Source organism: Schistocerca cancellata, chromosome 3, assembly GCF_023864275.1.
Source record: "Schistocerca cancellata isolate TAMUIC-IGC-003103 chromosome 3, iqSchCanc2.1, whole genome shotgun sequence".
Taxonomy (NCBI): Eukaryota; Metazoa; Arthropoda; class Insecta; order Orthoptera; family Acrididae; genus Schistocerca; species Schistocerca cancellata.
Window position 1 is genome coordinate 98228609 of NC_064628.1, and position 15956 is coordinate 98244564.

Sequence of the window (15956 nt, forward strand, 5' to 3'; positions counted from 1 at the left end):
GCGGCAAATATCTATGACTCAGGGACACAAAAGCTTGTAGAATGGTATTATGAAAAATATTTAAACAGATATGGAAACTACGTATAAAAATAGAGAAAAAATGCAAGAAATTATGTAAAAACAGTTTTTTGAAAAAATTAGAAATCGGACCTTACTTTCCGAATAACCGTCATATCTTAGCTTGTTGTGATAAAATGAATATGGTATCTCTGTTTACTTTGCACACAACTTCTGTGAAGTTAAAAGACTATGCTTTATTAATTTGTGTACTACTTATGCAATTACTAAAATTTTAAAAGGTACATAGCTACTACCTGTATGAATAAAGTATTAATGCAGCAGCTGTGACTGTCATGGCTGCCCAGACGAAATTAGAAAGACCAGTATCCCATACTTTGAAATTCATGTTTGTGAAAGTTGTGATAACACTCAATCTTAGCGGATTATGCTAGTGTTGCTGAACAAAAATAAAATTTATATTTAACAGAATTTTCCTGTTTCTGGCTGATACTATCACTAATACCTCCAATGGGAGACATACCATTCATTAACACTTGTTTCAGCACTAACACTGCGAAAAAATGCACACCAGTTCAGTTTATGCCATCAGCAGCTGAGACGTGTGTGTGAGCAAGCATTGTTTTGCATTTTGATCTCTCATTGCTACATGTGCCATTGGAGAATGGATATAAGTGATCATGATTACGATATGCATACTACTATGCACTATAGCATTATTCCTCTCCACGCATGGTGGTTGTTGTTGTTTTCAGACTGAAGACTAGTTTGCTGTAACTCTCAGTGATAGTATATCTCGTGCATACACACTGTACATATATTTTAACCTGTTTACTGTAGTCAAGCCATGCTCTCCTTCCACAATTTTAACACACAATGCTTCCCTCCATATGAAGTCGACAATTCCTTGACTCCTTATGATGTGTCCTCTCAACCTATTTCTTCAAATTTTCAGTTCTTAGTGTTCGTTATACGTGGTAAACTACTTGGAACTCTCCCACACCTAGGTGGAGGTTTTACTGTGTAGCTTGCTTTTGTTTTGCCTCTGTCACATTGTTTGTATTTCAATACATGATGTATGGTAACATTTTCAATAGAAATGCAACACAATGCGGTAAATTAAAGTTTCTTGTACCATATCTTATTTACGTACAACTACCTTATGTCAGCACAAACAGACTCTCCCTTCCCACATCACCCGCACACACAGTTGTGAGAACCACAGAGTCTCATGTAGCAGACTGTCTTATGTTGTGCTACCATGATGTTTTGAAAATAATAAAAATGGAGCTAGATAAAAGTTGAATGTGTCAGAGGAAGTACAGCACAACAGTGTCATTAAAGTCTTAAAGAAGTTTGTTGGGAATCTGTATTGCCTTGTTGAACTGTAGGAAGGTGGTTAAAAGCTTTCAATGAATAATACAAAAATCTGGCTGGAGAGACAAGATCAGTGCATACAACTGTGCTTCATATTCTGAAGGAATGCCTAAGCACAAGAGAAGTTTCAAATGATTGTGAGAAATATCTTCTGTATGATGCTGCTTGTACCCTCTGAAAACACTATGAATATAAAGGAGATTTGCTCTTGTACTATATCATTATGTTGAATGAGATGTGGGCCCTGTTGTTTGAATTTGAGGTGTGACATACACTCACATAAGAGGTCTGTGACCATTTTATGAAATATCAAATTTTAAATACTGCTGTTATGGCTATTATAATTCCAGTTGTATGAGCCATGCCAGAAACATCAGTCAAATCAACAGGGTCATTAAGGTCACGGTGATACCTAATGTTTGTCAGAATACTGGGACTACGAAACTTACGGTGTTTCTCCTGTATGACTATGATGATGATACCTTAATGTATGCTGTTCCCCAGTAGCAAAATGTCAGTGCACTATATTACTGTTTGTATTTGAAACACAACCTGCAACTAGCTTCAAGAAAGAAGTGGCAGCACTTTTTCATGACAGTACTGCATTGCACTCAGTACAAACTGACCAATTTGTTCACGCTGTGGTGCTGGTAAATGCTGTATCATCCACCCTACTTCCAAGACTTAGCTCTTGTGACTTTGACCTGATTCCTAAGATGAAGGAAGTACTTTGTGGCATTTGCCTCAGAATTGTTAAGGTATGATAACACAATGTCTTGTTCCTCGTGTGCAGACGCAGACATAGGGGAACAAAAGCACATGCATAAAAATTGGTAGTAAAAATGCAGTGCTTTCATGTCCACACATTGCTTCAGTGTTCAAGCAGTCTGCTGTGCACCCATTTCTTTGCTTGCCAATACGACAACTCTCCTGGCCACTGAGGCTGGGGACTGTGTACAGCAGCTGCTCGAGACGAGAGAAGCAATCTGTTGGTGGTGGGGATTGGGAGTAGGCTGGGATGGGTAGGGCAAAGGTTGGCAGGTGAGGGATGGGGGCAGGTGCAGTGCTGCTTGTGGGAGCATGCAGAGACAACATGGGGACTGCTAAGTGCAGTCATGAGGTTGAAGGGGGGGGGGGGGGGCAGTAGAGAAGTGGAGGAGGAGAGGGGGGGGGAACTAGTGGGTGGGTTGGTGGAATAGAAGGCTACGTAGTGCTGTAGTAGTAGCAGGAAAGGGGGACGGGTTGGTGATGGATAGGGACTGATGAACGTTGAGGCCACAGAGTACAGGAGCCACAGGAGCTTAGGATATATTGCAGAGATAGTTCTCGCCTGAGCAATTCAGAAAGGCTGGTGTTGGTAGGAAAGATCCAGATGATGTAGGCTGCAAAGCAGTTATTGTAGTGAAACATGTTGTGTTGGGCAACATGTTCAGTAACTGTGGGCTCCAGCAGTCTCTCAGCCACACCCTGTTGGTGGCCGTTCATGCAGACAGACAGCTTGCTGGTTGTCATGTACCCGTAGAATGCAGCACAGTGGTTACATCTTAGTTTGCAGATCACATGGCTGGTTTCACAGGTAGTCCTCCTTGCCTTTGATGGGATAGGTGATGGCTGTGAGTGGACTGGAGTAAGTGTTGGTGAGAGGATGTATAAGACAGGTCTTGCATCTAGGTCTATTACAGGGATATGAGCAATGAGACAGGAGGTTCAGAGAAGGTGTGGAGTAGGGATGGACAAGAATATTGTGTAGTTTCATGGGACAGCAGAATACAGCTCTGGGATGATGGGAGGGATAGTGGGTGGGGTATTCCTCATTTCAGGCCACACCAAGAGGTAGTCAAAACCCTGTTGGAAAACGTGATGCAGTTGTTTCAGTCCTGGGTGGTACTGAGTCAAGAGCGGTGTGCTCGTTGTGGCCAAATGTTGACAATGTGGTGGTAGGTGACTGGAGAGTCAAGGCATGAGGGATCTGTTTCTGTACAAGGTTGAGAGGATAATTCATGTCTGTGAAAGCCTCTGTGAGACCCTTGGTATATTTGGAGAGGGACGGATCATCACTACAGATGTGATGGCCACAGGCGGCTAGCATCACCTGGCCGTCCTCAACCTAACAAGTGACTTTCCTCAAAGTTGACTTCACCTCAAAGATGGCTACATAGGTACCTCTGCCAATATCAGACCAACAGACCATCAGCAATACCTCTACTTCTACAGGTACTGCCCTTTCCATACCAAGAAGTCTGTTGCATAAAGCCTAGGCACCCAGCATTAGCCCTTCCCCATGTCTCCTCTATATGGTGAATAGCAATCTATCCTTTTCATAATATTGTCATTACTTCTTCCTGAATTTTACATTATTTCATTTCTTTGCTCGGCTGTTTGTGCTGTGTTTATTGTGATGTAAGATGGCAGAAAAATAAAATACCAAGGTGACAGAGGGTAAAATAGTATATAAATAATAGAAGTATGAAGAATACAACATGACAGTGACATTTTGATTGCAAATTTCAGGAGTTCACAGTGAGAATTTAGTTTTTCTGCTGGGAAAACAACGATAAGAACAGCAATAACATTTCTTTAGATGGTAACTGATGACTTGTATATCGGTTTGAGCTATTTATTTTTTTTATTAAGTTGCTGTTTTTTTTTTTTTAAGTTGTTTACACGACTTCAGTAAAAAAAATATTATATACAAATTAACATTCTCAGACTCAACAAGTTTGAGTGTCATAGACCCCAGAATCTACTAGAATGAAGGTTGTGTTTTCTAATTTTGTTTGATTGTTTTCCTTTTCTTTTGTTGTAATGCTGCACTCCTCAATTGTTATTCTATTAAGTTGCCATAAAACGAATATTCATCCACAGTTTTTGTACGCACTTGTCATAAATTTATAAGCTGCTGCTTCTCTGTTTTCCTACTTTGAGACTTATATCATTCTTTACAGAATTATGATTAGAGACACTTTACCTAATACGTGACACTCAGGGCATTATATCTCAAAATTTTATTCAAATACAGAAGAGTCCCATTAATCTGAACTAATTGGGACCGGACCTTGTTTGGATTACCAATTTGTTCGGATTAGCCGGAATTACGGTGATGAGTTTCTAGAATGAAGTATACCAAGCAGATAAGTAGGTACACCATGGTAACAAATGGGAACAAGTGTGGGAACAATGGCTCACTCTCACTCCCTGCCCTTGTTGTTGTGCATTGTTGAGACCTTTGTAGTGACTGAGGTCAGTGCACCGCCAGTTGGCTCGCAAAGCGCTTGGTTATGTTAGTTATCGATCACTGGCATGCAGAACAGTTGTATTCGTTCAGGTGCAGTGGTGTACGTATTTTCATCAGGAGTAAATGGAAACATACAACGTTAACTCTCAAAGAAAAACTGAATGCTTTGAAGTGGATAGACAATGGTGAGAATGTATCTAAACTGGCAATGGAACTGGGTGTTGGTAAAGCAACCATTTGTGATTGGAAGAAGAACCAAGCGATGTTTGAACAGTCCTGTGCAACATCTTCGAGAACAACACTCGAAATTTGGCAAACATTGAAACAGTCCCAATACGATAAAGTGGATGAAGCTCTTTTCCTCTGGTTTACACACGAGAGAGAAAGGGGAACTCCTTTGAGTGGAGCACTGGTTCAGGAGAAGACTGTTTACCTGAACAAGTTTATGATGGGTGATGAGTCTTTTAGTGCGAGTATGGGTTGGTTGGACAGATTCAAGAAACATGGTGGATTCCGTCAGCTAACAATTACTGGAGAAAAGATTTCTTCTGGCCGTGATGCAGCGAAGGAATACTTGGATGAGTTTGAAAAAATGATAAGAGAGGGACAGTACTCTCCCCAACAAATTTATAACGCTGACGAGACTGGCCTTAATTTTACGGCATTGCCAACAAAAAGCCTGGCATCAAAAGCAGACTACCATGCTTCTGATTTTAAATTGTGTGACTTTATTAGCGTGCTGCAATGCTGCTGGTAATCACAAGCTGCCTTTAATGCTGATCGTCAAATCTGCTAGGCCCAGAGCTTTTGAAAACTGCAACATGAAGTCGCTGCCCGTATATTCTCGCGACCAGAAAAAAGCAAGAATGGTTGGTAAGCTGTTCAAAGAATGGTTTCACGCTCAGTTTGTTCCCTCTGTTTGATGGTCTTCTAAGGAAAATCATTTGTCTCCTTGTACAGTCCTTTCCATTGATAATGCGCCATCTCACTCCAGAACTGAGGAATTATGTGGTGGAGAAATTGTGGCAAAGTTTTTGCCGCCAAATGTTACATCACTTCTGCAGCCGATGGCCCAGGGTATACTGCAAACATTAAAACTGATTTACAGAAAACAATTTTTAAGAATGCTGATCCAAGATGATAACATTCCTTTAGTGGACAAAATAAAAAAGACCAATGTGAAGGATGTTATTTATTGGGCCACTGAGGCATGGCAAAATATTTCAGAAAATACTCTGAGAAAATCGTGGAGAAAACTGTGAACATCTCTTGGAATTTCAGGACAACCTAGTTGAAAATAAAGAGGAAAATCTACTACAAATGATACAGACAATCCCAGGGTGTGAAGAAGCAAGTGAAGGAGACGTAGATGAGTGGCCTGGCAGCTGATGGGGCATGTGTGGAGAACCTTACTGACTCTGATCTAGTTGCTGCTGTGACTCAAGACCAAGAAGAAGTGGACTGCTGTAAAGGAAGTGACAATGAGCCTGAAAGCGACAAAGGAGAACTGGTGCCATGCAGTGACACAGCAGAAGCCCTTGACCTCACGCTACGTTATTTGGAGCAACAGCCCACTGCGATACCTGCTGATTTGATGATTATGAGATGATGGCACAACTATGCGTCATATAACAGACTGTCTTCATTATGTCATGAGTTTTTGTCATCTAAAAAGTAGGGATAAAATGTCTGCTGTATTTTAGTAAGTTTGACAGCTTTTCTTTCAGTGTTATGCATTGTTTAAACTTAATGTTTTCATGCCAATTTTTCTAATACATGTTTACTGTAATGTGTAAATTAAAATTATGTGTATGTACAGCAGTTTACCGCACAGTTTTCCGTACTTAGACTAACATTTTTCATGTTCGGATTAGCGGGACTCTGCTGTAATCTTTGAAAGTGACATTCCATATGATTCTCCTTGTCTGTAGTAATCGATAAACTTCAGCATGCTTTCTTTGGAGTCAGCAGGCATTATTGTATGTAATCACCATAAAGAATAACCTCAAGACACTACTCAATGAAACACATGGACCCCAGCTGCCTGTCATCTGCTAAACAATGCATCTGAATCTGGGAAGCAATGCACTATGACGCACACTCTCCAATTTAAAGAAAAAATTAAGAAGGCATGCTTGCACTGTTGGAAATGTAAGTGCATTCACACAGTTGTGCTGTTGGAAATGTAAGTGCATGCGCACAGTTGAATAGAAAAAAATTGTCATGCGGACCTACCTTTATCGATATCCAGTGCAGTGGACTGCTCCATTCTAACTGTCAAAACTAGCTCTGCTAAGAGTAACCTACAACTTATACATTGCTGGAAAGGTTGTACACAATGCTGGTGACTACTTTGAAGCCAGTAAAACTTTGACACATGTATCTATTTTGTCAGTTGTAAATAAAAGTTGCCATTATTAAAGTTACAACCATTTTACATATCTATGACTATGTTCACCGAATGAAGAATATGTAATTTTCACAAGATGCATAATTTTTGTTTATGTTAATTTCAAAATAATAATGGATTGATGGAATTGTTTCATTTACAGTGTGTTTAGTTTTCCTGCATTATAGCAAGTTGATTGTTATAAGATTGTGTCTGTGATTTGCACGCACTTGTATCTGTCTCAAATATTGTAGCATATGTTGTTCTTTGATAGTGTATTCTGTAAATGCTGTAGGAGCCTGTCCATCCCAGTGACAATGCGTTCATTGCTCCGATCTTGGCACCAGCAAGCAATGAGAGGATGTGGAGGACCCAATGAGTGTGGAACACCAGCAGGAAATCAAGGAGGCCCTGGTTCAGGAGGTGGTCGTGGGCCCCCTGGCTTTGATGGTGGTCCACCAATCATAAAGACTGAACCAGACGGTGGACAGTCAGGTTGTGGTGGTGGCATACCAGGACCTGGAGGTGCAGATGGAGGGTGGCCTGCTGGTGTTGGTGGTCCGGGCAGGAGGCGTGCCTTACCTCCTCATAAAACATCTCCCTGGCACAGAGGTCTATCTGATGCTGATATTGGTTCCACTGGTGCAGATAGTTCTGCTAGTGACTCAGATTCATCTACATCGGATACACAAGACCATGGTGCGTCGGACCGCCAGGGATCAGATTTTACAGATGCAGAAATGTTTGATGTGCCAGAAGTTGAAGCCGTGAAACCTCGGAAAAGCAAGAAAGATAGAAAGGTATGCACACACCAAACCATTTTAAATAACTATACGTTATTAGAACTATCATTTTTCATTGGATACATTATTTTGGCATTGCTCTCTGACTGGATAAAGAGCCTTTCATGGGTATTTTTTCTCTATATGTTCTCTCCAGATGGACATTCCATTTCAAAGGCCTTGAATATTTACTTGGTCTCCTGTTTATCATATCTAATCCTGTTTGCCTTTATGAAGGCTATACTTGCTTTCATTCTTCTAAGAAATTTAATTGCTTGCACCTGCTCGGTAGTAAAGATCCAGCATTCTTTTTGTTTGTGTTTATTGGGGAAGCCATCATTTTGTAGTGTATCATTAATGCCCCTCCAACGCTTTATTTTTCAGTATTTTGGTAGACGTTACACATCTGAAATTGGATTTTGTCAAATTTTATTCAATGTCTCGGATGTTGATTATTTTGGATCCTATACATCTGAAGCCTTTCACTTGGTGTATTGTTCCACTGTTAACTTAGCTATTAATGTTGTTGGCTTTGCTCCCATAAATGACATTACTGCTCTTTTGTGGGAATAAATGTCTCATTGTATTCTCTTCATACTTTAGTTTGTGAATTCTTAACACGCTGACTGCCATGGAAGTCACTGGTTCAAATACAGGTGTACTGTGAGGCTGCATGTGCCATTGGTGAATGTCGCTACTGCACACTGCTAAAATCTTGGGACTTGCGAGTTGTGTCGTCCTTGGAGGCCAGGTGTTCTGCTAATGGCTCTCTGTGTGCACTGTGTGCAAAATACCTCCAAGGTATTAGCAAAGTTCTGGCTGAATATAAATAATTTGGGACTAAAGGGGCCACGTACCAAATAGCAGAAGCATTGAACTCACACAAAAAGAATGAAAACTTTGATAGGTTTTGTAAGACCTAGAGAGTACTCTCTCTCTCTCTCTCTCTCTCTCTCTCTCTCTCTCTCTCTCTCACACACACACACACACACACACACACACACACACACACACACACACACCTGCGCATTTACACTGTGCTTGCTGCACACACAGTACCGGCAAGATTCAGGTGGGCTGGGGTGGAGATTGAGGCAGGCTAGGATTGGGTAGGAGAGAGAGTCAGGGAGAAGGAGTAGGGGTTAGGGAGAGGTAATTAGCAGCTTGGAGAAGGCAGCACATGTGCGGGATAAAAGCGGGTGGGGGAGGGGTAGCAGATGTGTGGGCTAGGCATGCAACACGTGGGCAAGTGAGTTAAGACACACAATGAAGGTGGTATGGATGTGGATTGGGAGAGGGTAAATTGTTGGCTAGAGCGTGGGAGCAGTGGTTTAGCAGAGATTAAGGACTGGAGGTTTACAGACACAACACACTGCTGAACACAACATCGTCGAGTTCAATGGCTGCTTTGGATACTTGCCTCTAGCACCACCTTTTCTCAACTATACGGATGAGAATTACCTTTTCAACACATCCTTTGCTCCCATAATCCTCCTGGCTTCAATCTCTACCAACTCTCAGCCTCCCCTTACCCTCAACCCCACAGTTTTCTCTTCCTCTGTCGTGTCTCACTCTGCCAATTTGTGCCTCATCGCCTTCACCATGTGCCACACACCGTGTGCTTCGGTGCCCACATGTTGTGTGCCTAGCCTGTGCACCTGCCACCCATCCCTTTCACACTGCTATCCTGCACTGGTTGCTGCCCTCCAAGTCATTACCTACCTGTCACCAACCCCTCCTCCTGCTTCTCACCTCTTTCTGCATCTAGCCACCCCACCGCACTCAGAACAAACCCTAGCCCAGCCCACCTGCCAAAATGCAATCCCGGTATTTAATGTCCAGCTGGAAAAATGTTAGTGCAGAGGGGTGGGGGGTGTACTCAAGCTCATCAAAGGATTGATTCCAAAAACATGCTAAGTTTTCTGTTTATGACTCAATACTTCGCTGTTTGATGATAGGTCTCCTTTACTCTGAAATTATTTACAGGTTATTTTTGTTCCAAAAAAGCAACTGGAACTAAATCATATGATTATTAAGGAAAATTCACTTCCAAAGAAAACAGTCAAGGTCTGGGAAATTGTTGCAGTTCATATTCGGGTCAATCCACATGAAGTGGTCCAGTGATGGTTGCTTGACCATTTTTAAATATTTTAAGTTTTTATACGTGATTGCCCTATATTTGAGAAGTTCAAAACATAGTTTTAAAATAATTTATCATGCACCTTTACTGGATGGCGGCCATTTTTATTTGTAGGCGCGTGACAGTTTTTCAGTCTGGAGACGTTAGCGTAAATTTGAAAGTTACAACATTGCAGTTGACGTGATTGTTTGTAGAAAAGTGTCCTCTACAACATTGTCTATTACACAAAATACCTAATTCAAGAATAACCAGTCAAAATGACCTCCAAAGTTTGGTATCCAAATTTTCAAAAATCCACTTTTTAAGCTCAGAAATAACAGACAAGGAGTGATTGTGAGAACAAACCCTAGCCCAGCCCACCTGCCAAAATGCAATCCCAGTATTTAATGTCCAGCTGGAAAAAAATGTTAGTGCAGAGGGGTGGGGTGTGTACTCCAGCTCATCAAAGGATTGGTTCCAAAAGCATGCTAAGTTTTCTGTTTATGACTCAATACTTACGCTGTTTGATGATAGGTCTCCTTTACTCTGAAATTATTTACAGGTTATTTTTGTTCCAAAAAAGCAACTGGAACTAAATCATATGATTATTAAGGGAAATGCACTTCCAAAGAAAACAGTCAAGGTCTGGGAAATTGTTGCAGTTCATATTCGGGTCAATCCACATGAAGTGGTCCAGTAATGGTTGCTTGACCATTTTTAAATATTTTAAGTTTTTATACGTGATTGCCCTATATTTGAGAAGTTCAAAACATAGTTTTAAAATAATTTATTATGCACCTTTACTGGATGGCGGCCATTTTTATTTGTAGGCACGTGACAGTTTTTCAGTCTGGAGACATTAGCGAAAATTTGAAAGCTACAACATTGCAGTTGACGTGATTGTTTGTAGAAAAGTGTCCTCTACAACATTGTCTATTACACAAAATACCTAATTCAAGAATAACCAGTCAAAATGACCTCCAAAGTTTGGTATCCAAATTTTCAAAAATCCACTTTTTAAGCTCAAAAATAACAAACAAGGAGTGATTGTGAGAGTCTATTTTTTTCCTATACTTAGATTTCATACACTGCTAACCTCACATAGCACAAGAACACTTACAAATATTTCCTTAATTTTTACTTTTTGAAAATTTTCATGTTTTGTAAGGTTTGGAGTTAGTTATCTCAGGTGGGACTGAATATAAAAATATGATTTTTGCACAGTTTGTACACCTGTTTGATAGAAATGTACTGTAAAAATTTCAGCATTGATATCTGACTGTGAACAAAGATATGATTTTTTTTAAACGAGGAAATAATTCACATTACTCTAGAATTGACCTTATGGCTGTTGCCCATTTAAATGGTTTATTGCTTCATTGTAATAAAATTTGATTGTGACATATATTTAGTTAACACTATCACCCAATATTCATTTAGTTTATTTATTTTTAGTAATGCAATATTAAACAATAGGAGCTTTCGCTTTTGTTATATGGTAATAAAAATGTCCATTTACGTTTAGGTTTATTGTCAATAAAGAAGTATGTTATTGCTGGGTGTCATATTGTAGAAGTACGTTATTGGTGGGTGTGGCATTGTTGTAGTCAGTCTGTTTTGAAACCTCTGTTAGAGTGGATGTACATACTTCATCGAGAGTGTAGAATGTGTTATGTGCTTTGTTCTGTGTGTAATTTGTAATTAATTTTGAGAGATTAACAGGAATGCAATAACATGGATGAACAGTGCTCTGTTGGACAGATAGCAAGTGAAGTGTGTCACAAAACAATTTACGGTTCAGTATCAAAAAACTTGAAAAATGTCAATGACTTTGATGAAGTTAGACGAACTTTGTTTTAATTTCTATTAAGTTCTTATGTAACACTGGTTTGTGAGTATCATTAGAAGAAATATATTCTGAAGTGCAAACACATTTTTGGAAGAAAATGCTGTGATCCACTTAAAGTTCACCAAAAGCTTATTTCTAAGGTTTGAGGGCAATAAAATTGAACATTTGTCCTTGTTATGTGAGAGTGAAACAGTGTCCCAAGTGAAATGTAATGTGATTCCTGGAAATTCCCTGTGCCCAATTTGTTACTCAAAAATATTTGTTGTGAATCCAGAACCAGAATCATGTAACCTTGTTAATGACATTTATATTCCTAATGAGGAAGCTGTTAGCACGTTGGATTTTGCTTGTTCTAAGTTAGACGTATCTCTTGCTTTGAAAATAATAAAATTAAGTAGCAGAAAAATAAAAACAGCTATTGAGAATAAGATACAACAAATTTCAGATAAAATTAGAAAAGACTTGGGATCATGCCTCAATAATACAGATACCAACATTATTTCTAAAGAAGAAGAAAACCTACCACCAGCATCATCTGATGCTGAATATTGAAGCTTAATAGAGAAATTAAAGATTAAAATTTTGGTGAAATCTAAAGAGGAAAAAGTTACAATTTTAAGTTTGCTCCCTGACTCATAGTCAAGAGAAAAAATAGTTCATGAATTCAGCATTTTTCACCGTTTGGTTAAACTAACCTGAAAATTAGTGAAAGAGCAAGGCATTCTTCCAGTTTTAAGAAAGAAGAAAGGAGTATGTATAAGTGAAGAAACAATTAAAAAGATCCAGTAGTTTTTTGAAGATGATGAAAACAGTAGAATATGTCCAGGTTGCAATGATAACAAAAGAGTTATAAATGGAGTTGAAGTAACCAAGTAGAAACGATTAGTGCTGTCAAATTTAAATGAACTTCATGTAACTAGAAAGAGTTACTAGGTTTAATGATCTGTGACACTAAAAGTTATGACTGCATGCTGAGTTTGTGTAATAAATGCCCTGGTAAGGAAACCATTATTGAATTGTTTCACAGATGTGATGAGGAAATGCCAGACAGTATTACCTTCAAACAGTGGGTCACAACTCAGAGGGCAGAAATGATAACAGTGGCTAAATCTCAGGAAGAGTACTTGGAATCTTTAATTGATAACTTACCAAAACTCAAAAGCCACCACTGTGTTTCTAAAATCCAAAGTAAGTTTTTGAAGGACAAAAAAGCACAACTAGGCTACATGAAACTGAATGTATAGTTCTAGCTGATTTTGCAGAAAATTTTACATTTGTAATTCAGGATGCAATACAAGGGTAACACTGGGTGAATGACCAGGAAACAGTGCATCCATTTACTCTCTACTTTAAAAATGAGAAAGATGAATTTTGCAGTTATTCAGTTTGCATTCTAAGTGACTACTTCCATGTGTTTCAAAAGTATGAAATAAATTACAAAAAGAAAAAAAAAATTCCCAGGGTTGAGAAGCTGATATACTTTTCAGTATAAGAACAAAAAAGAATTTTTCAAATCTGTGCAACCACAAAGTAGACTTTGGGTTGGAGGATGAATGGCACTTTTGTCATGGTAAAAATGTATGTGATGGAGTAGGAGGTACAACAAAACATGAAGTAAGTAAAGACCAGCCACAAACCAAATTCTCACAGTACAGGACATGTATGTCCTCTGCAAGGATTATATTAAAGGCATTACCTATTTTCTGATCAAGAAAGAAGAAGTGGTTCTGCATATGAAAACAACACTTCAAACCAGATTTGAAAACTGTGTAGGGATAAAAGGAACAAGGCATTTCCCCAAAATTCCTTGGCATTGCAGGAAACTTAGTTCAATGCTATGTAACATCAGAAACCAAAATTTATGAGGATCATTGTGTCAGTAAAATTAAATCACTCTCTTTAACGTTGAATGACATAGTGGCATGTGTGTGATGGGCAGTGGTGGCTTGCAGAGGTTGAAAAAATGAGTTTGAAAAACAATGATGTTTTTGTGCATTTTTACTACCCTGCTGGCCCAAGAACATCATTCAAGAAATCTACTAGTGACAAAGTGTGGATACCAATGAAAAATATTTTAAGGAAACTTTCAGTGTTTGAACTTACTACAGCAACAGGGAGGTCTTATTCTGTATCACAGAAGCTGTCTGAAGAAATCACAGTTCTTAACATTCACCAACAGGTTTAGGAACAGTTACATCTCGAAGGATGTTAATTGAAAATATTTATTTTAAGTATGTCAGAATAATGTAGCCTAAATGTTAATTTCAGTGATGTTTCCACTTTTTGTTATAATTCAGTACCTTACTTCTACAATAATTGATTATATCCCGCCAATATCACACATGAATAGGCGACAGCCATAAGATCAGTTGTAGAGTAATGTGAATTATTTCCTCATTTTAAAAAATTAATATCTTTGTTCACAGTCAGATATCAATGTTAAAATTTTTACAATACGTTGCTATCATATAGGTGTAAAAACTGCAAAAATCGTATTTTTATATTCAGTCCCATCTGAGATAACTAACCCCAAACTTCACAAAAAATGAAAATTTTCAAAAAAGTAAAAATTAAGGAAACGTTTGTAAGTGTTCTTGCTCTATATGAGGCTAGTAGTATATCTAACTATAGGAAAAAAATAGGCTCTCATAAATCACTCCTTGTTTATTATTTTTGGCCCTTAAAAGCGGATTTTTGAAAATTTGGATACCAAACTTTTTGAGGCCATTTTGACTGGTTATTTTTGAATTTAGGGTATTTTGTGTAATAGACAAGGTTGTAGAGGACACTTTTCTAAAAACAATCATGTCAATTGCAATGTTGTAACTTAACCCAGTGCAGAGGTATTCATATTTTTGCTAACGTCTCTAATCTGAAACATCGTCGTCTGCTTACAAACGAAAATGGCCGCCATTCAGTAGAGGTGAAAGGTAAAATATTTTTAAAAGCTGTTTTGAACTTTTCAATTGAAATATTTAAAAATGGCCTAGCAACCAACTTAATTTTTATCGGACCACTTCATTTTAATTGATCTGGAAACTTGAAAGTGAAGCCTTCAATCACTCCATAAAGCTTGTGTGAGTCTGTTTTAATCTCATGGGTTCAAACGACAGATACACCATGTGTGTCAATTCCTACAGGCTGTCTAAAGATACAGAAATCAGCGTATTTTCATAATATAAATTGAAAAAGTACAAAACATCTTCTAACACACGTGTATAAATTAGATAAAGCCTACTATGGATAAGACATGATTGCCATTATTGAGCTTGAAATCATTACCATGTATTGTTATACAGTATCTGATCAAAAGTAGTCGGTCACTTATTAGTGGACATTATTATAGGCTGTGTCCACCCTTCACCTTTATGATGGCTTGAACACTGTTGGGAATACTTTACATGAGGTGTCTGATTGTCTGTGCAGCTCATTTTTCCTCAAGAGGTGAAACCAGTGAAGGTAGTGATGTTGGACATTTGGGTCTGGAGCGAACTCAGCATTCTAACTCATCCCAAAAGAGTTCCATCGGGTTCACACTCGGACTCTGAGTAAGCCAGTCTGTAGACAACTGTCTCACAGATGCTTCATGAGAGCATGCATTGCCATGCTGATAGAATCAATAGTTGTCTCTGAACAGTTCCTCTTCTGTACGCAGGATACAGTGCTGAAAAATGTGTCTGTATCCTTCATCGTTTAGTGTTTTCTCGAGTACAATAAGGAGACCACACCCTAACCACAAAAAAAATCACCTATATCGTAACACAACCTCCTCCGCACTTCACTGTTGGCATTACACGTGATGGCATTCACCAAACTCAAACCCTTCTGCTGGATTGTCACTGGGTACAGCATGATTCATCACTCCAAAATCAGCCATTTTTAGTCATCTATCGCCCAGTGGTACCTCTCTGTACACCGAAATACTTATGAGGAGCTGCTCCACCATTGTACCCATTCTTTTTTAACTCCTTACGCTCAGTCATTATGCTAGCTGGACTGCTGGCAGCATTTTGGAAATCGTGAGTGATATTTTCTGCTGATTCATGCAATTCTTTATAATCACTCTCCACTATGAATGACAGCCCCTGTCCGTCCGTACTTGAGGTCTGCTTGGTCTTGGGTCAGCTGTGGTTAACATAACCCACATATTGTTGTAGTAAGATCCACATGCAGTTCATACAGTTTGT

General features: G+C 38.9%; 1 protein-coding gene across 1 annotated transcript in view; it reads left to right on the forward strand.

The window, feature by feature from the left end:
- Positions 1–15956, forward strand: part of LOC126177099 (mediator of RNA polymerase II transcription subunit 1-like) — a 208641-nt gene that overhangs the window by 113435 nt on the left and 79250 nt on the right. Inside the window, exon 10 of the mRNA XM_049924359.1 lies at positions 7315–7819. Coding sequence (XP_049780316.1) covers positions 7315–7819 — 505 coding nt within the window. The remainder of the gene's footprint in view (positions 1–7314; positions 7820–15956) is intronic.